The sequence below is a fragment of the Piliocolobus tephrosceles genome, chromosome 20 (assembly GCF_002776525.5).
Source record: "Piliocolobus tephrosceles isolate RC106 chromosome 20, ASM277652v3, whole genome shotgun sequence".
NCBI classification, from domain to species: domain Eukaryota; kingdom Metazoa; phylum Chordata; class Mammalia; order Primates; family Cercopithecidae; genus Piliocolobus; species Piliocolobus tephrosceles.
Window position 1 is genome coordinate 9,733,243 of NC_045453.1, and position 20,116 is coordinate 9,753,358.

Here is a 20,116-nt window from a genome sequence, read left to right on the forward strand (position 1 = left end):
CGCGGTGGCTCACACCTGTAATCCCAGCACTTTGGGAGGCTGAGGCGGGCAGATCACGAGGTCAGGAGATCAAGACCATCCTGGCTAACATGGTGAAACCCCGTCTCTACTAAAAATACAAAAAAATTAACCGGGCGTGGTGGTGCGTATGCCTATAATCCCAGCTACCCAGGAGGCTGAGGCAGGAGAATGGCTTGAACCCGGGAGGTGGAGGTTGTGGTGAGCCGAGATCATGCCATTGCATTCCAGCCTGGGCAACAAGAGGAAAACTCTGTCAAAACACACACACACACACACACACACACACACACACACACAGAAATAATCCATTGAACTGATGATGTTCCATGAATCACTTCACCTTTCCCCCTTTTATTGGACACTTAAATTGTTTCCTGGATGACTATTGCAGTTCTGAAAGAGGCAGCATGAGGTCTGGTCGAGAAGGCAAATTGCCGGTCGCAGTGGCAGCACATATAGTCCCAGCTACTGGAGAGGCTGAGGCAAGACAATGGCTTGAGCCCTGGAGATCTGGACTAGAGTGTGCTATGTTGATTTGGTGTCTGCACTAAGTTTAGCATTAGTATGGTGACCTCCCCGGAACAGGGACCACTAGGTTGCCCAAGGAGGACTGAACTGGCCCAGGTCAGAAATAGCAGATCAAAACTCCCATGCTGGACCAGGTGCGGTGGCTCATGCCTGTAATCCCAGTACTTTGGGAGGCCAAGGCAGGTGCATCGCTTGAGGTCAGGAGTTTGAGACCAGCCTGGCCAACATGGCGAAACCCTGTCTCTACTAAAAAAATGCAAATTAGCTGGGCATGGTGGCACACGCCTATAGTCCCAGCTATGTGGGAGGCTGAGGCAGGAGAATCGCTTGAACCCAGGAGGGAGTGGTTGCTATGAGCCAAGATCATGCCATTCCACTGGATGACAGAAGGAGACTCCGTCAAAAAAAAAAGAAAGAAAGAAAATTTAAAATAGGCTGAGTGCAGTGGCTCACACCTGTAATATCAACACTGGAGGCTGAGGTGGGAGGCTCACTTGAGACCAGGAGTTCTTTTTTTTTTTTTAGACAGAGTTTTGCTGTGTCGCCCAGGCTGGAGTGCAGTGGCACGATCTCAGCTCACTGCAAGCTCCGCCTCCCGGATTCATGCCATTCTCCCGCCTCAGCCTCCGAGTAGCTGGGACTACAGGCGCCCGCCACGACGCCCGGCTAGTGTTTTGTATTTTTAGTAGAGACGGGGTTTCACCATGTTAGCCAGGATGATCTTGATCTTCTGACCTCGTGATCCACCCACCTTGGCCTCCCAAAGTGCTGGGATTACGGGCTTGAGCCACCGCGCCCGGCCGAGACCAGGAGTTCAAGACCAGCCTTGGCAACATAGTGAGACCCTGTCTCCACAAAAATAAATACATAAATAAAAGAAATTAGCAGGGCATGATGGTGCATGCCTGTAGTCCTAGCTACTCAGGAGGCTGAGCGAGGAGGATTGTGTGAGCCCAGGAGACTGGCTGCACTGAGCTATGATCACGTTACTGCACTCCAGTCTGAGTAACAGAGCAAGAACCCATCTCAAAAATAAAGTAAGATAAATAAATAAATAAATAAATAAATAAATAAATAAATAAAATAAAGATATAAACATATAAAAAGAAGGTAAACTTCAAGGCAGAGTCCAGACATCTGTCAGGCCCTCTGGTATCTGGAATTCCATCATAGAAGTTTTTGTTGTTGTTGTTGTTGTTGTTGTTTTGAGACAGAGTCTTGCTCTGTTGCCTAGGCTGGAGTGCAGTGGTGTGATCTCAGTTCACTGCAACCTTTGCCTCCTGGGTTCAAGTAAGTATCCTGCCTCAGCCTCCCAAGTACATGGGACTACAGGCGTGTGCCACCACAACCAGCTAAGTTTTTTTTTGTATTTTTAGTAGAGACGGGATTTTGCCACGTTGGCCAGGATGGTCTTGAACTCCTGACCTCAAGCAATCCACCTGCCTCAGCCTCCCAAAGTATTAGGATTATAGGTGTGAGCCACTGCGCCCAGGCTTTTTTTTTTTTTTTTGAGTCAAAAAGTGTCACTCTGTCACTCAGGATGGAGCGCAGTGGCGTAATGTCGGCTCACTGCAACCCCCGCCTCCTGGGTTCAGGCGATCCTCCTGCCTCAACCTCCCAAGGAGCTGGGACTACAGGCATGCGCCACCACACTCAGTTAAATTTTTTTTTGTAATTTTAGTAGAAATGGGGTTTCGCCATGTTGGCCAGGCTGGTCTTGAACTCCTGACCTCAGGTGATCTGCCCATGTTGGCCTCCCAATGTGCTGGGATTACAGGCATGAGCCACCGTGCCCAGCCTCCGTCACGGAAGCTTTCTAGCATCCGGTTATGTGGCAGTTGATGTTGTTGCCAGATTACACGCTGAGTTTTCCTGACCATGAGGACAAATAATGAGACAGCAAGGCAAACCCCACTGGCTTCTCAAAGCGCTCAGCGGTTCAGGTGTTGAGCTTGGAGGAGGGGTGGCAAGAAGTGCTAGCCATGCGATCCCCAAGCCGTTTATAGCTTAAACACACATTGCAACAGCCATGTTTGAGGTGACAACAGGGCGCTTCGCTTACTTGTTTTCCCCATAATACATGTCCTTTTGGCATCCCACACTTCCCGGAGGGAACATTGCCCCAGGACACCCGGCCATGAGCAGGGCATCTGGGGACCCAGGTCCTCTCCACCAAGTCCAGCAGAACAGGGTCTCTTCCAGCTGTGGGAAGATGGCACAAGCCATCTGTGAAATGGTGGGCTCACCCACCTAACAGGCCAGTGACCTGGGCGCATTCCCCAGGGATTCCCACCCCAGGGGCAGGCTACTGAAGCCCCTTTCAGCTTTGAAGTTCTGTGAGTCAACAGCAGAGCAGTCATGGAGCTCTTACCGTGAGCTGGGGACGGAGAAGTAGCCCCCTCTTCAATGGAGCGTCTACTGCATGCTCAACGTGGCTTCCTGTGTGTAACCTTACCTAATGTCACCACAGTCCAGTGAGAAACGTCCTCATCTCACCTGAGAGGGAACCAGCAGGGGCCGAGCCTGCCAGGCCTGGAGCACAGGGTGACTGACGGAGAACCCCACAACCTCACCCTTTCCTGTAGTGTTTGTAGATCACAGATTTTATTTTATTTTATTTTTGAGACACGGTCTCACTCTGTTGCTCAGGCTGGAGTGCAGTGATGTGATTTCAGCTCATTGCAGCCTCGACTTTCCCAGGCTCAGGTGATCCTCCCATCTCAGCCTCCCAAGTAGCTGGGACTACAGGCATGTGCCACCACACCTGGCTAATTTTTTTAAAAATTTTTTTGTAGAGATGCAGTTGCGTTGAGCCATGTTGTCCAGCCTGTTCCCAAACCCCTGGGCTCAAGCAACCCTCCCACCTGAGACTCCCCAAATCCTAGGATTACAGGTATGAGCCACCGTGTCCAGCCATATTGCAGATTTTAACCTCCAGAGAATGGTCTTCAGTGGTGGGCATCAAGCTCCAGGACCTGGCATCTGGCAGCTGTGGTGAGAGGCTTCAGGAGAGCCAAGATGCCTGGTATCCCTACCTCTTCGGGCCGTTGGGGGCAGAGCTAGGGGCCAGGGGGATGACAAGGTCTTGTTTGTGTGTGCTTGTGGGATTTGAGTTTCTGATGTGTCATAATCACTGCCAGGCCTTCCCAGTTGGAACCAGAGTGGGCACAGGGCCAGGGCTTGCTGCCCTCTGGGCAGATATAAGAGCTAGGGAGGAGAGCCTTGAGCCAGAGCCGGGGCAGAGGGACCAGCCACTTACCCGGGGACCAGGGATCGGAGCTAAACCTGCCACATACAGACCACCAGGTGGGCAGGGTCAGTGCCATGTGCGGCCCCCTCTCTGGGGATCAGGGAGATACGCTAAAGGCAGGGTGAGTACATTCTTCCACGGCCCCTATTTCCCTTCTCCCTCTGAGTTCCTCACCCTGCAACTGACCAAGTGACTGCCTGTCCCAGAGGCACCCAGGTAGAGGCTGAGGGGCCACTTGTCAGGGATTCGAACCCTAGACTCTCGAAGAGTCAGTGTAGGGAGATTGTAATAAGTATTTCCACTCACCCAGCACCCACAAACAACATAAGGTACTGTTATCTCACCAAACCGAGGTCAGGAGGTTGGATGCCGGGCTTAGCACCCTAGCTCTCTAGGATTTAACTTCATTTACTCTTACAACCAGCCCTGATGTAGGTGTATATATTAATATTTACAGGTGAGGTGACTGAAGCACAGAGATGTAAAGTAATTTTCCCAAGGCCACACAGCAAAGTAAGTGACAAAACCAGGATTTGAACTCCTTGACTCCAGAGCTTGTCCTCTTAACTGCCATACTACAATGTCAAGTGACTGATGAGTTCCTTCCCATTTCTGAATGGCAGTTTCCTTATCTCTAGTCCGAGGGTTTTAAGGTTTGATCACCAGAAAGATATTACCTTGAGCTTCCCTAAAAGTACTCAGACATGGGTCAAAATTAAGCACCTGGGTAACTTTGTTGGAAACACTTATCAAGAACTATGTGTATGGCCTTTGATCCAGCATTCAACTTTTGAAATTTATCATAAAGGGTGCAATCAGTTTTATGAACAACGTTCATTGCAGTTTTGCTAATAATTAGAGAAAATTAGAAGTTAACAAAATGTCCAACAGCAGGGGGGACCAATGATGAATGTCCTGTGATTAAATACTACACAGCCACTCAAGGAATCATGCACTCCAAGAGCATAGGGTACCTTGGAGAATTCTTGATTGTTGTTAGTAGAAAAAGTACTGTATAAAACTGTGTGGTTGGACGGGCGCAGTGGCTCATGCCTGCAATCCCAGCACTTTGGGAGGCTGAGGAGGGCAGATCATCTGAGGTCAGGAGTTCGAGACCAGCCTGACCAATATGGAGAAACCTCGTCTCTACTAAAAATACAAAAATTAGCTGGATGTGTTGGCGCACGCCTCTAATCCCAGCTATTTGGGAGGCTGAGAGAGGAGAATCTCTTGAACCCGGGAGGCAGAGGTTGCAGTGAGCTGAGATCATGCCACTGCACTCCAGCCTGAGCGACAGAGCAAGATTCTGTCTCAAAAACAAACAAACAAACAAAACAAAAAACAAAAAAAAAAACTGTGTGGTCAATATGGTATGCACATATGGTGTGATCCCTTTGCAAATGGGTATACATGTGTCTATGTGAAATAAATATAAAAGACTGGAACATACACCCTTGGGGGTTAAGAGTTTATTTGTGACAGATAGAATTGTGAACATTTTTATATTTTTATTCTTTTCTGGTTTCTCACATTTTCTACAATATCTAAATATCACTTTTTAATTAGAAAAAAAAAAAAAGCTTTGGCCAGGCAAGGTGGCTCATGCCTGTAATCCCAGCACTTTGGGAGGGCGAGGCAGGCGGATCACCTGATGTCAGGAGTTCAAGACCAGCCTGACCAACGTGGAGAAACCCCATCTCTATTAAAAACACAAAATTAGCTGGATGGAGGCTGAGGCAAAAGAATCACTTGAACCAGGGAGGCGGAGGTTGCGGTGAGCCCAGACGGCGCCACTGCACTCCAGCCTGGGCAACAAGAGTGAAACTCCATCTCAAAAATACACAAATAAATAAATAATTTAAAAAATCTTTTTAAATAATCTATTCTTTTCTTTCTTTTTTCTTTTCTTTTTTTTACTGAACACTAACAAAAGTTTATTTATGTTTCAATTTAGAAATGCATCTGTTCCCCCCACCCCCATCTGAAACTAAATATGGAAAAAGAAACAAAGACTTAGTAAAGAAACTTTCTGTTAAATGACAAGCAAAGCAATGATGAAAGCCTAAAATACATCTATGTTTAGGATGCAAAGTAAAAATAGATTTTTTTTTTTTTTGGGACAGGGCCTCACTCTGTCGCCCAGGCTGGAGTGCAGTGGTGCAATCTCGGCTCCCTGCAGCCTCCTCCTCTCAGGCGCAGGTGATCCTCCCACCTCAGTCTTCCGAGGAGCTGGGATTAAGGCACACGACACCACGGCCAGTTAATTTTTGTTTTGTTTTTTTTTGTAGAGACAGGGTTTCACCATGTTGCCCAGGCTGGTCTCAAATTCCTGGACTCGACTTATCCACCTCCCTCAGCCTACCGGCATGAGCCGCCGCACACAGCCAGATTGTTCTTTTGGTCTAGGCATGCCCCCTTCTAGCTTCCGTTCTAACATACTCATCGGCTTGGAGAGGGAAGTGAATGGCAGCCTGTCAGTCCCGCAAAGGCTTCTGAGATTATCTGGTTCAACATGTTATGTGTGGTAAAACTGAGGCTCAGGAGTTCAAATGGGTTTATGCAACGTCATACGGGGAACTAGAGGCCCCAGACCTCCAGCCTGGGCCTTAGTCATCTGGCCAATGGCCCACAGTCCCCAGGCCAGGCTGCCAGAAGGGCAAGGAGGTGGCAAGGAATTGCAACTAGAATTTATGGTGTACGGTTAATACATGTTAGATGCTAACTGCAGTGAGGCCTTGAATGCCGAGTTGCTCACAGACCCACCCAGCAGCAGCTCAGCCTGGGAGTGGCAGGTGAGAGGGAGCAAAGGGCAGCTGAGGTGGACATGGAGCTGGCTGGGCGTGTCCCAGGCCTCCCCCTCTCATCTCTAGGCCTCACCTATCAGCGCTTCCTTCCTGGGCAGGGCTGAGGATTCACTCACTGCCCACGGCCGGCTGGGCAGGGACAGGAGAATGAGAGGCCTCCGCTGGCGTTACACTCGGCTGGTAAGGGTTCCGGCTCCGGCTGTGGTGCAGGCTAGGAGGTGGAAGGAGGTGAGGTCTCTGGCAGGCTGGGGCCTGGTCTAGGGTTGGATGCAGGTGGTGACTTGTTCCCCTCTCCAGTCCCTCCCTGGCAGGCCTGTGGTTTGGAGCAAGGACTGACTCAGGAACGTGGGGTCTTAACCCCCCTGCTCCAAGGTCCTCAAGGAGGACAGACCGATGTCTCTGTCCCTTCCTCCCTGGAGTGGGTGCTGGATGGAGCTCTGTTCAGAGCCACACACAGCTAGACCCTGCCTCAGGCCTGAGCCTGCAGAACAGAGTGGGGCAGGAGAGGGGGTCCTGTCCATCTCTCAGCCCCTGAGAGGTCTCTTCTTCCTGGGAAAAGCCTGCAAGGTCATTGTGTGGAGGCAAGCGCACACGTACATATACACACTCACACACATACACATGCAAACACACACACTCAAACACACTCAAATGCACTCACACACTCGTACACACACACGCACTCAAATGCACTCACACATGCAAACACACATACAGACATACACACATTCAAACGCACACGCTAAACACGCACACACTCACACACACTGTGGTAGAGTGGAAGCTCAATTGAATGAATGAGTGAGCGAATAATGATGCCCTGATGGATGTACATATTTACACCATCTCAACTCACACAAACACATTGATATATAAATACACAAATTTACACTCAGTACCTCCTCACACTGATGTGCCTACACAACTCTATTCCAAGCCAACACACAATTCACATAGACAAATACATTTTACATGAACTTACATATATGATCTCACATATGACTGCGTGCATCATTTCACAGGCTTCATGGGGAAACCTTTGGGCTTCATTTTCTTCCTTTGGAAAATGCTGATAAATAAGCCGGGCGTGGTGGTTCACGCCTGTAATCCCAGCACTTTGGGAGGCCGAGCCAGGCGGATCACCTGGGGTCAGGAGTACGAGACCAGCCTGGCCAACATGAGGAAACAGGCATGTTGGTGGGCATCTGTAGTCCCAGCTACTTGGGAGGCTGCGACAAGAAAATTGCTTGAACCTGGGAGCCGGAGGTCACAGTGAGCCAGGATTGCACCACTGAACTCCCGCCTGAGTGACAGAGCAAGATCCTGTCTCAAAAAAAAAAAAAAAAAAAGATGAAGAAGAAGAAATACACAGAGATCACAGACAGCGCACATTGAACACACTGAACACAGGCCTGGGCGAGGATGGACTTTTTGTTTTCATTATTTAATGTACAAACACACACAATTGAAGCTCCCAGGGCTGGGCCACCATCTGCCTTCTCCTCTGCTCCCAAGCTTAGAACTTGATCCCTGCCACCCACCCAGGATCCAGGGCAAACAGGCCGACAAACTGCAGGGCCTATGGCCCCATCTGAGCCTTGTGGGGTGCTGGCGGGGGTCGGGGGGACTGCGCTCCAGCCCTGAGCCGGCAGGGACCAGGGAGGAAGCAGGCTGGCAGCAGGGGCAGCATCCTGTCTGTCGTGGAAACCCCCAACTACCCTGGGCTGGGCTGGGGCTTACAGGCACATGGGCAGGGAGTGATGAGGTGGCCCGAGGAGGCTCCTGGGCTCAGGAGATGGTAGAAGCTGGGACCTCCTGTCCCTGGACCCAACAGGCCTCTTTGTGTTTTCGCAGCCCACCCAGGTGGAGGACTCCCTGTCTGGGGAGGAGGGTAACGAAGAGGAGGAGGAGGAGGAGGAGGAGGAGGCAGCTCCAGACCCAGCTGCTGCTCCTGAGGATCCCATGGTGCCCCAGCTGACAGAAGCCAGCCAAGTTTTGAGTGCCTCAGATATTAGGCAGGTCCGGACACTGCCCATGGCACAAGAATTTCAGCCCTAAACCTGAGTCTCACCCTCCTGCCCTATACCAGCCACACCCAGGGGCACCTAGAGTCATCCTTGCTCTGTTCTCATCATGCATTAGTTCTGGCAAATTGCTTCTTCTCTCGGGGCTTTGCTTCCTTTCTTGTAAAATCATCCAGTGTTGCTAGCACCTCCCTCTACACTGGGCCAGGAGGTTAAGGAGGTAAAGAAAGAGGCTAGGACAGGCACAGTGGCTCATGCCTGTAATCCCAGCATTTTGGGAGGCCAAGGCAGGGGGATTGCTTGAGGCCAGGAGTTGGAGACCAGCCTGGCCAACATGGCAAAATCCTGTCTCTACTAAAAATACAAAAATTAGCTGGGCATGGTGGTGTGCACCTGTAGTCCCAGCTACTCGGGAGGCTGAGGCACGAGATTTGCTTGGACCCAGGAGGCGAAGGTTGCAGTGAGCTGAGATTGTGTCGCTCTACTCCGGCCTGGGTGACAGAGTGAGACTCTGTCTCAAAGGGAAAAAAGGAAAGAGACTAATTCCCACATAGAAGCAGCCCTTGGGAACTGAGGCCAAAGGTGGAAAGGGGTGGGCGGATGAGACGATGGATCAGGTGGAGGGGTTTAGCATCTTTCCTACTCTCTGGCCTCTGGGGGCCAGAGTGACCGAGCAGAAACAGTCCTGAGAATCCTGACCCGGGTTCAAATCCTGGCTCTGCCATTCACTACCCATGTGAGCTTTGGGCTAGTTGTTCCACCTCCCTGAGCCTCAGTTTCCTCATCTGTAACATGGGAATAATAACCCTTATCTCCGAGGGCTATTGCTAATGGCATGAAAGTCCCTAGAAACAGCAAACTGCTCTATCGCCTGTAAAGCACTGGGCTGGATGCATGGTGGCTGTCCAAGCCCATCCCCAGGATATGGCAGGAGGGAGCAAGAACTCCTCCATTCACCTCCAGCCCTGTCCCCAGCTCAGCTTTCACTTCCCACCAAGAGTCACCGGCCATCCCTGGAGTCTGGTCTTCTGCACGTCGAGGGACGGTTTCAGCCTGCAGAGCCTGTACCGGCAGATGGAGGGCTGCAGCGGGCCAGTGCTGCTGGCGCTCAGGGACCAGGACGGGCAGGTGAGCTGGGCAGGGGTGCCACCCAAGGCTCTGGGGGCACCCCACCAGGTACCCGTGGGCCCTGACCCAGGGCAGCTCAGGGACGAGCAGGCAGAGTGAAAGACTAAGTCACCTATAATGGACACTGATGATGGCAATGAGACCTGTCCACTCAGAGCCATTCCCCCATTTATGCATTCAGCACATCTACATGGGGCGCCTTCTGTGTGCCAGGTGAGAGGTGGGATAGAGCAGATCAACCCAGAAGCAGCCCCAGCTCTCTTGGAGCTAATGGTCTAATAGGGAAAGGGTTAGACAATTAAGCAAATAATCATTTGACTGTAAAACTGCATCTTCATCCTCAGAAGTAGAAGAAAGTGTAGGGGGTGCCGGGCACGGTGGCTCACACCTGTAATCCCAGCACTTTGGGAGGCTGAAGCAGGAGGATTGCGTCAGTCCAGGAGTTCAAGACCAGCCTGGACAACATAGCCAGACCCTGTCTCTAAAACAAAAACAAAAACAAAAACAAACAACAACAACAAAATTAGCCAGGTGTGGTGGTGTTTGCCTATAGTCCCAGCAACTGCAGCTGGGGGCATTGTAGGGGGGTTGAGGCTGCAGTGAGCCATGATTGCACCACTGCACTCCAGCCTGGGTGACAGAGTGAGACCCTGTCTGGAAAAAAAAAAAAAAAAGATATACACTGGCATTAAACTGATGTCAGAAGGAAACGTACCAAAATATTAAGAGTGATTATCTTGGGGAAGAAGGAGGGGGACTGGGAGATGGCTTTACTTTTTTTATTTTGCTTGTCTATAACTGCTCCTTTTTTCCGTGATTACTTGCATAGAATATATATATAATTTTTTTTTTAAGATGGAGTCTCGGTCTGTCACCCAGACTGGAGTGTAGTGGCGTGATCTCAACTCACTGCAACCTCCACCTCCTGGGTTCAAGTGATTCTCCTAACTCAGCCTCCCAAGTAGCTGGGATTGCAGGTGCCCACCACCACGCCTGGTTAATTTTTATGTGTTTAGTAGAGACAGGATTTCGCTATGTTGGCCAGGCTGGTCTTGAACTCCTGACCTCAGGTGATCAGCCCACCCCAGTCTCCCCAAAGTGTTGGGATTACAGGCGTGAGCCATAGCACTTGGCCTAGAGTAAGTGTATTTAAGAAAAAGGAGGGCCCTGACCGCCCAGAGGAGGAAGCCAGCAGGACCTCTTCCTTGGGGAGCATTAAGGGAAAGGATACATAAGGATTCCTCCTCTTGGGTGTGGAGCCCCCATGCCTCAGCTCTGCCCCAGCTTCCCAGGTGCCCTCTAGGATGAGCCTGTATTACTAAACCCGAAGAATGAGGGTCGTCAGAGGACCCCCAGCTCCTTCCAGCTGCAGACTGCAACTTCTGCTTTCCAGATATTTGGAGCCTTCTCCTCCTCGGCTATCCAACTCAGCAAAGGCTTCTATGGTACCGGCGAGACATTCCTCTTCTCCTTCTCACCACAGCTGAAGGTGATGTTCCCAACCTTCCATGGGGGGAGTGGCGCGTGTGGCAAGACAAAGCTCCTGGGGTCCCAGTGGCCCCTAGCTCCATCCTCCACGATGGGCTGCCTGGTGTGCCACCATCCTTCCACAGGGGGAATGAGCAGGGCAGTGGTGGGCAGAGCATCCCCTTCGACCTGTCTGTCCTGCATTTAAAACATACTTGGTGGGTCTGGCCGGGCGTGGTGGCTCACGCCTGTAATCCCAGCACTTTGGGAGGCCAAGGCGGGCGGATCACAAGGTCAGGAGATCGAGACCATCCTGGCTAACACGGTGAAACCCCATCTCTACTAAAAAGTACAAAAAATTAGCCGGCGTGGTGGCGGCGCCTGTAGTCCCAGCTATTCGGGAGGCTGAGGCAGGAGAATGGCGGGAACCCGGGAGGCGGAGCTTGCAGTGAGCCGAGATCGCGCCACTGCACTCCAGCCTGGGCGACACAGCGAGACTCCATCTCAAAAAAAAAAAAAAAAAAAAAAAAAACATACTTGGTGGGTCTCTGGCAACCACTGACTGGCTGAGAAGAGGGAGGACCATGCTTTCCAGGCACAGACTGGGAAGACAAGACAGACCTGAGGGCGTGGTGGCAGGATGACGAAGAAGGACACAGCCAGTGGCTTCTCAGGAAGTATGGGGGCCAGGCACCGTGGCTCATGCCTATAATCCTACTTTGGGAGGCCAACGAAGGTGGATTGCTTGAGTCCAGGATTTCAAGACCTGCCTGGGCAACATAGTGAGACCCCATCTCTACAAAAAATACAAAAATTAGCCAGACATGGTAGAGCACACCTGTAGTCCCAGCTACTTGAGAGGCTGATGAGGGAGGGTCGTTTAAGCCTGGAAGGTTGAGGCTGTGGTGAGCCGTGATCGCACCACTGCATTCCAGCCTGGGCAACAGAGCAAGACCCTGTCTCCAAAAAAAAAAGAAATACGGGGTGAGGTCATTGCTGGAGGAAGGTGAAGGATCGGGTATTGCAGTCATCACAGGTGTGGGAAGGGAGGGAAGCCTGCTGGAGAACACCGGAGCAGCAGAAGTGCTGGGTCGTGCGAGTGGCAGCTTGGGTTGTGAGGTTAGGGCGCCGCCACTTCTGTGCCTGCTTCTTCAGCAGCATCGGCTGCTCAGCGCAGGCCTGCAGAGAGGGGACACCAGAGAGTGGACTGCAGAGAGCGGGCAGCCAGGGTTAGGGGTTTTGCCCAACTGGTTTAACAGCAGCAGAGAGGGAAAGGATGTTGAAGGGAGTGACAATACAACATGGACCACAGAACCTCTACTGGAGAAGGAGGGGAGGGAAGCAGGGGGCACAGCGGGACACCAAGGCAAAGGTGGGCTCGGCCTGAGAGGTCTCCTTGACGTCAAAGGCTTGGAGTAGTGACAGCAGTTGGACAATGTGTTGGAAGACAGGATACAGTGGACAGAGAGAGGGACATTTGAAATAGGCTGTGGAAGAGCCACCTGCCATCCTTGCTGAGGACAAATTCTCAGATGTGACCATGGAAGACAGCAGCAGAAACCCATTCTAGGGCAGGGCCCGGACAGGTCCACGTGGATAGTGAAGTTTACCAGAGAACTGTGAAGGGTTGGGGGTGGTGAGTCAGAGCTCAAGTTTCTAATTAATGACGAGTGGGAGAGTGAAAGGCACAAGATGACTGGTATAGTCAGGTGGCTCGACCTGCCCAGGAGCTGGGTGAGAATAATCGTCCCAAACGCCTTCCATCCAAAGATGTCCTGCCTCTGGGTTACTTATCCACTAAAGCCACTGAGCAGTGCCTGCTTGGCACAGAGCAGATGATTTTTACTACTAGTAAAAATGGCCAGGCCAAGCGCTGTGACTCATGCCTATAATCCCAGCACTGTTAGGGAGGCAGAGGCAGGAGGATCGCTTGAGCCCAGGAGTTCAAGACCAGCCTGGGCAACAGAGCAAGATGCTATTTTCCACAAAAAGGAAAAAACAAAAACAAAACAAAAAACGGCCAGGTGCGGTGGCTGGCTCACACCTGTAATCCCAGCATTTTTCGGGACTGAGGTGGGAGGATTGCTTGAGCTCAGGAGTTCAAGACCAGCCTGGGCAACAGAGTGAGATGCTGTCTCTTAAAAAAAAAAATTTTTCTTAATTGTTCAGTGGATGAAGTCGTTCCAGGTATTTTGCTATTGGAGATCTCTCCAATGCACAGACTAAGATTCCTTCAGACACATCCAATCACACAGTCATCTGGTCTCATGACAGGGAGTTCACAAGGAGCTATGGACTGCTTTGCTAAAGGCAAAATATACCATATCGATTGCATTGCTGCCATCAGCTGGAGGGGCTCCATCAAGCTTCCCAGGATCCAGCAAAGGGTGAGGGAGGCATAGTGAGCCAGTGCTGGTACTACTCATCACCACTTGCCTTCCTGAACTTAAGTCTTAGTTCTAAAGTCCTAGAATTTTCCTTCCATTGCACTGACAGCTCCTAGTAGAATCTTTTGCTGGTTCCTCCTCATCTTCCCAGCCTTTCAACATCAGAGCTCAGGTGTTGGTTCTCATTTCTTCTCTAGCGACCCTCATTTATTCTGTGGTCTCATCCATTCCCGCAGCTCTTCATGCTGCCTGTATGCTAATGGCCTCTTCCCTGGACTCCAATCTCACATGTATCCAACAACTGCCCATCATCTCTCTTTGCATCTCAAACATGGCATTTCTTTTCTCTTTTTTTTCTGAGACAGAGTCTCACTCTGTCACCCAGGCTGGAGTTCTGTGGCGCCATCTCAGCTCACCACAGCCTCCACCTCCTGGGCTCAACTGATCCTCCTGCCTCAGCCTCCCAAGTAGCTGGGACTATGGGCACATGCCACCATGCCTGGCTAATTTTTGTATTTTTTGTAGAGACGGGGTTTCACCGTGTTGCCCAGGCTGGTTTTGAATTCCTGAGCTCAAGTGATATGCCTGCTTCCACCTCCCAAAGTGCTGGTATTACAGGTATGAGCGCTGCATCTGGCCCCAAACATGGCATTTCCAGCTTATCATGTCCCAAACAGAGCTCCTGGCTTTCCCGCACAAAGCCTCTTCCTCCTGCTATCTTCCCCCATCAAAGTGAATGGCATCTCCCTCTCCTGCTGCTGAGATAGAAAGTCTTGAAGTCCTCCTTAACTCTTGTCTTTCACAACTTCACATCTGAGCTGTCAGCGAATCCTGACAGCTCTGCTTTCTCTCTATATTCGGGATCCACCACTGCCATGTCCTTTGCTGCCATCTTGGTTCAAGCCACCATCATTACTTGTGTGTCCCTGCTATTGCCTCCTAAAAGGTCTCTCACTGCCTCCACTTCAGTCAGCACAGTAGCTGGAGCAATCCCTTCAAAAGGGAAGCCAGGGCAGGACGCAGTGGCTCACGCCTGTAATCCCAGCACTTTGGGAGGCCGAGGTGGGTGGATCACTTGAGGTCAGGAGTTTGAGACCCATCTGGCCAACATGGTGAAACCCCATCTCTACTAAAAACACAAAAATTAGCCAGGCGTGGTAGTATGCGCCTGTAATCCCAGCTACTCGGTAGGCTGAGGCATGAGAATCTCTTGAACCAGGAGGAGGCGGAGGTTGCAGTGAGTTGAGATCGTGCCACTGCACTCCAGCCAGGGTGACAGAGTGAGGCTCTGTCTTAACACAAATTTAAAAAAAGGTGGGGGAAAGCTAGAACTCACAGCATGTCACTCCTTGGCTTCCTCTTTCACTTGGGGAAGAGCCAAAGTGTGTCCAATGATCTACGTCCCTACGCCTTCTGGCCTCTCTCTGAATGGCATGTCTTGCTACTTTTCCTTTCTCTCACTCTGCTCCAACCACACTGGCCTCTAAGCTGGTCCGCAAACATGGAACTTCATGTCTTTAATGTAAATAAAGAGAAATAAAACAGGGTCTGGGAGGAAGGACTGCTTTAGATAGGGTGGTCCAGGAAATTTCTCTGAGATGACATTTGGGCCGAAGGATGAGAGGTGAGCCCTCTGAGGATCCGGGGGAATTGCATTCTGGGCAGAGGGATTCTAGGGCAGGAATGGGCTTTGGGTGTTCCAGGGATGGAAAGACTGGAGTAGCTAATGTGTAGTCAATAAGGGGGAGAAGGGGCCAGAGAGAAAACCAGGGGTTAGAGCTGGCTGCACTTTTAAGTTTTGACAGTTTTTTTTGTTGTTTGTTTTTTAGAGTTGGGGTCTTGCTCTGTTACCCACACTAGAGTGCAGTGGTGCAACCATAGCTTACCGTAGCCTCCACTCCTGGGCTGAAGTGATCCTTCCACCTTAGCCTCCCTAATAGCTGGGACTATAGGTGCACACCACCATGACCAGCTAGGTTTAAAAAAATTTTTTTAGGGCCGGGCGCAGTGACTCACGCCTGTAATCCCAGCTCTTTGGGAGGCTGAGGCAGGCAGATCATGAAGTCAGTAGATTGAGACCAGCCTGGGCGACATGGTGAAACCCGTCTCTACTAAAATACAAAAAGTTAGCTGGGCGTGGTGGCGCGTGCCTGTAGTCCCAGCTACTCGGGAGGCTGAGGCAGGGGAATTGTTTGAACTCTGGAGGCAGAGGTTGCAGTGAGCCGAGATTGCGCCACTACACTCCAGCCTGGTGACAGAGTGAGACTCCGTGTCAAAAGAGAGAAAGAGAAAAAAATTTTTTTAGAGATAGGGGAGGGTCTTACTTTGTTGCCCTGGTTGGTCTAGAACTCCTGACCTCAAGGAAACTCCTGGCCTCAAGTGATCCTCCTGCCTCAGCCTACTGAGTAGCTGGGATTACAGGTGCACACCATCACACCTGGCTAGTTAAAAAAATTGCTGGGATTACAGGCATGAGCCACTGCACCAGGCCCAGGCTGCACTTCTGGCCATTGTGAAGTTGAATTTTTTTTACTTTTTTTTTTTTTTTTTTTTTGAGACGGAGTCTCGCTCTGTTGCTCAGGCTGGAGTACAGTGGCCGGATCTCAGCTCACTGCAAGCTCCGCGTCCCGGGTTTACACCATTCTCCTGCCTCAGCCTCCCGAGTAGCTGCGATTACAGGTGCCCGCCACCTCGCCCGGCTAGTTTTTTTTTTTGTATTTTTTAGTAGAGACGGGGTTTCACTGGGTTAGCCAGGATGGTCTCGATCTCCTGACCTCGTGATCCGCCCGTCTCGGCCTCCCAAAGTGCTGGGATTACAGGCTTGAGCCACCGCGCCCAGCCTGTGAAGTTGAATTTTATCCTCACTGCAATGGGAAGCCATTGGAGGACTTAGGCAGAGGAAACATCTGATTTGGACGTCGAACACATCACGCAGATTGCAGTGTGGGTATGGCTGTAGGTACAAACAGTGGAGGCAGAGGAACCAGCTGGGAGGCTGTGATCCAGGCAGAGGACAGGATAGAAATGGCGGCAGGCAGGCTACGTCTAGAGCTGCGAGGCTTGTTGAGCTGGATGTGAGGCAGCGCTGAAGCGCAGGGGGGCTGGTGTTGTCCGGGTGAGAGGCGACGATGAGTTACTTAATGGCAGTATCAGTCCCCACTCCTGGCCTGGACTGCTCCCCTCCTCCCTCCAGCTTTGGAAGCAGGAAGCCTCAGAGGTTGTTGTCCTATTCTAGAACAAGGTGGCTTCTAGGCTGTAGGAATTCAAACTAAAGGGCATGTGGCAGTGACTCCAAGGAGACTGAGAAGAGAAACCCCAAGATCCCTGAACCCGGAGTCCCACCTGTGGCTCGGCTGCGGCTGCGGCCTGGATGCTGTTCCCACTACAACATTGCCACCCAGTGGTTCGGGGTCAAACTGCAAGGGCGGGACTCGCTCCCGTAGTAACCTGAGCCTTTCCCATCACCCAGGTCTTTAAGTGGACTGGAAGCAACTCTTTCTTTGTGAAGGGAGACTTGGATTTACTGATGATGGGCAGTGGCAGGTGAGTGTCTCAGTCCTCCTGAGTCTTGGGGTGGTCTGTGTTCTGGTCCCTTTCCCTCTGCTGAACTGCTGGGCTAGGCTGCCCCTGATGCAATGGGGAGGCTGGTGGGAACTCTCAGGCTGTTCCCTTCATTGCTCAGCCTCCCAGCCAACCCCCTCACCCTCACGTTAAGCCAGTATTAAGCAGAAAGGATGTATGAGTGCCCCTACCGAAGTGTTACAGCTGGTGACAGTTTAGTCTGAATGTATGCAACTTTTGGAATAGAATTCCACATGGTTGGATGAGGCTAGCGTCAAGAGATGAGTGTGCCTCGTTATTCCATCAGCCCAGGAATTGCAGGGGACATAACTCATTGCAGGAGCCTCCCTCGGTCAGGACAGGGGATAGAGAGAGGTAGGGAAAAAAAGTTGATCTCATCCTGATGTGACCTTCACATTCAGGGGGCATGCGTCTTATCCTGAGGGCAGGGATGAGAGCATTGCTTGATTAGTACCAGGCAAATTCTTTGCTCTCCCAACTGCCTGAAAAGCCTCCATCGAGGGGCAGCTTGGCACAGAACACATTAGCCATTGCTGATCTGCAGGAATTCACTTCCTAGCTCCGGCTGAGGTTTTCTATCAAATAAGGGGATTAGAATGGATGCTCTGAAGTATTTGGGCTCTCAGAGTTTGCACCCCGAGATGTACTAGCTTTGGTTAAAGAATTGCCATTTTAATTTTTATTTTTTTATTTTTTTTGAGACAGAGTCTCGCTCTGTCACCCAGGCTGGAGTGCAGTGGCGTGATCTCAGCTCACCGCAACTTCCCCCTCCCAGGTTCAAGTGTTTCTCCTGCCTCAGCCTCTGGAGCAGCTGGGACTACAGGTGCCCGCCACCACGCTCGGCTAATTTTTGTATTAAGAACTGCCATCTTGGGCCAGGCTCATGCCTGTAATCCCAGCACTTTGGGAGGCCGAGGTGGGCGGATCATGAAGTCCGGAGATTGAGGTCATCTTGGCTACCACGATGAAACCCCACCTCTACTAAAAATACAAAAATTAGCCAGGCGTGGTGGCTGGCACCTGTAGTCCCAGCTACTTGGGAGGCTGAGGCAGGAGAATGGCGTGAACCCGGAAGGCGGAGCTTGCAGTGAGCCGAGATCGCACCATTGCACTTCAGCCTGGGCAACAGAGCGAGACTCCTACCGAAAAAAAAAAAATTGCCATTTTGGCTGGGTGCGGTGGCTCATGCCTGTAATTCCAGCACTTTGGCATGAGATGGGCAAGATCACTTGAGGTCAGGAGTTCGAGAGCACTCTGGCCAATGTGGTGAAACCCTGTCTCTACTAAAAAATACAAAAATTAGCTGGGCATGGTGGCAGGCATCTGTAGTCCCAGCTACTTGGGAGGCTGAGGTGGGAGAATTGCTTCAACCTGGAAGGTGGAGGTTGCAGTGAGCTGAGATCACGCATTGCACTCCTGGGCAACAGAGTGAGACTCCATCTCAAAAAAAAAAAAAAAAAAAAAATGCCATCTTAAAAAAACGCCCCAAATGTTTTTTTTTTTTTTTTTTTTGAGACGGAGTCTCGCTCTGTCACCCAGGCTGGAGTGCAGTGGCCGGATCTCAGCTCACTGCAAGCTCTGCCTCCCGGGTTTACACCATTCTCCTGCCTCAGCCTCCCGAGTAGCTGGGACTACAGGCGCCCACCACCTCGCCCGGCTAGTTTTTTGTATTTTTTTTAGTAGAGACGGGGTTTCACCGTGTTAGCCAGGATGGTCTCGATCTCCTGACCTCGTGATCCGCCCATCTCGGCCTCCCAAAGTGCTGGGATTACAGGCTTGAGCCACCGTGCCCGGCCTTCCAAATGTTCTGTGGGCTGTGGTGACAGTTGCGCCACTGTATATACTTATTAAAATACTGAACTGTTCAAAAAATACTCTTAGTCAGGCGTGGTGGCTCACGCCCGTAATCCCAGCACTTTGGGAGGCCAAGGCAGGCAGATCGCTTGAGGTCAGGAGTTCGAGACCAGCCTGGCCAACATAGCAAAACCCCATCTCTACTAAACATACAAAAATTAACCAGGTATAGTGGTGGGTGGCCTGTAATCCCAGTTACTCGGGAGGCTGAGGTAGGAGAATTGCTTGAACCCGGGAGGTAGAGGTTGTGGTGAGCCAAGGTCGTGCCACTGCACTCCAGCCTGGGTGACAAAGTAAGACTCTGTCTCAATAAACAAACAAACAAACAAACAAACAAATACTCTCAACCCCATGGGGAACAATGCGCTGAGTCCCCAGTAATTCAGTATAAATTTCTTTAAGGGGAGGTAAGACAGGTGAAACTGGGCTGCTGTCCTGGCATGGCCAATCAGTGGCAGAGCCCGAGGGTTTCAGCATGCAGGAGTGAGCTGTACCAAGACTGTCCTCTTCTCTCTAGTGGCCGGTTTGGGCTGTGGTTGGATGGAGACTTGTTTCACGGGGGAAGCTCCCCTTGCGCAACCTTCAACAACGAGGTGCTGGCCCGGCGGGAGCAGTTCTGCGTCCAGGAGCTGGAGGCCTGGCTTCTCAGCTGACGGCCCTGCGGCAACAGGTACTCAGCCCTGCTCACGATGCCAGCCAGGCCTTCCTGACACACGGCAGCCCGTGCTGTTCGAAACACAGATGCTGAAGGGCCCTAGAGTTGGCTGAGGCTGCTGGCCAGCCTCCTTGTGGCCTGGGGACCCAAGATACAGGTGGGGGCAGGCACTGCTCTTTTGCAGAGGTGACTCTGAAGGATTAAAAGATGCTTACACCTTACCCAAGCAGCACTGAGACCCTAAGCTAACAGGATCTTAGAAAACTAAGAAAAATCCACATCCCTTCCCATGCTAGTGCCTGCCTCCTGGCAAAGGGAAGATTTTTCACTATACTGTTCCCCACCAGCTACTGAACGAGGAAAACCAACCTCATGAACATTATCATTTTAGAGGTTCTACAACGAATTCATGTTTA

At 51.2% G+C, this 20,116-nt stretch overlaps 1 protein-coding gene across 1 annotated transcript; it reads left to right on the plus strand.

Moving 5' to 3' along the window:
• Window positions 1-8,184: 8,184 nt before the first annotated feature.
• Window positions 8,185-19,758, plus strand: TLDC2 (TBC/LysM-associated domain containing 2). Its single transcript, XM_026455297.1, has 6 exons — window positions 8,185-8,220; window positions 8,458-8,622; window positions 9,603-9,755; window positions 11,149-11,244; window positions 17,079-17,152; window positions 19,563-19,758. Exons 1-6 carry the CDS (start codon window positions 8,185-8,187, stop codon window positions 19,696-19,698), a joined length of 660 nt encoding a protein of 219 aa, XP_026311082.1. The 3' UTR covers window positions 19,699-19,758.
• Window positions 19,759-20,116: the final 358 nt, after the last annotated feature.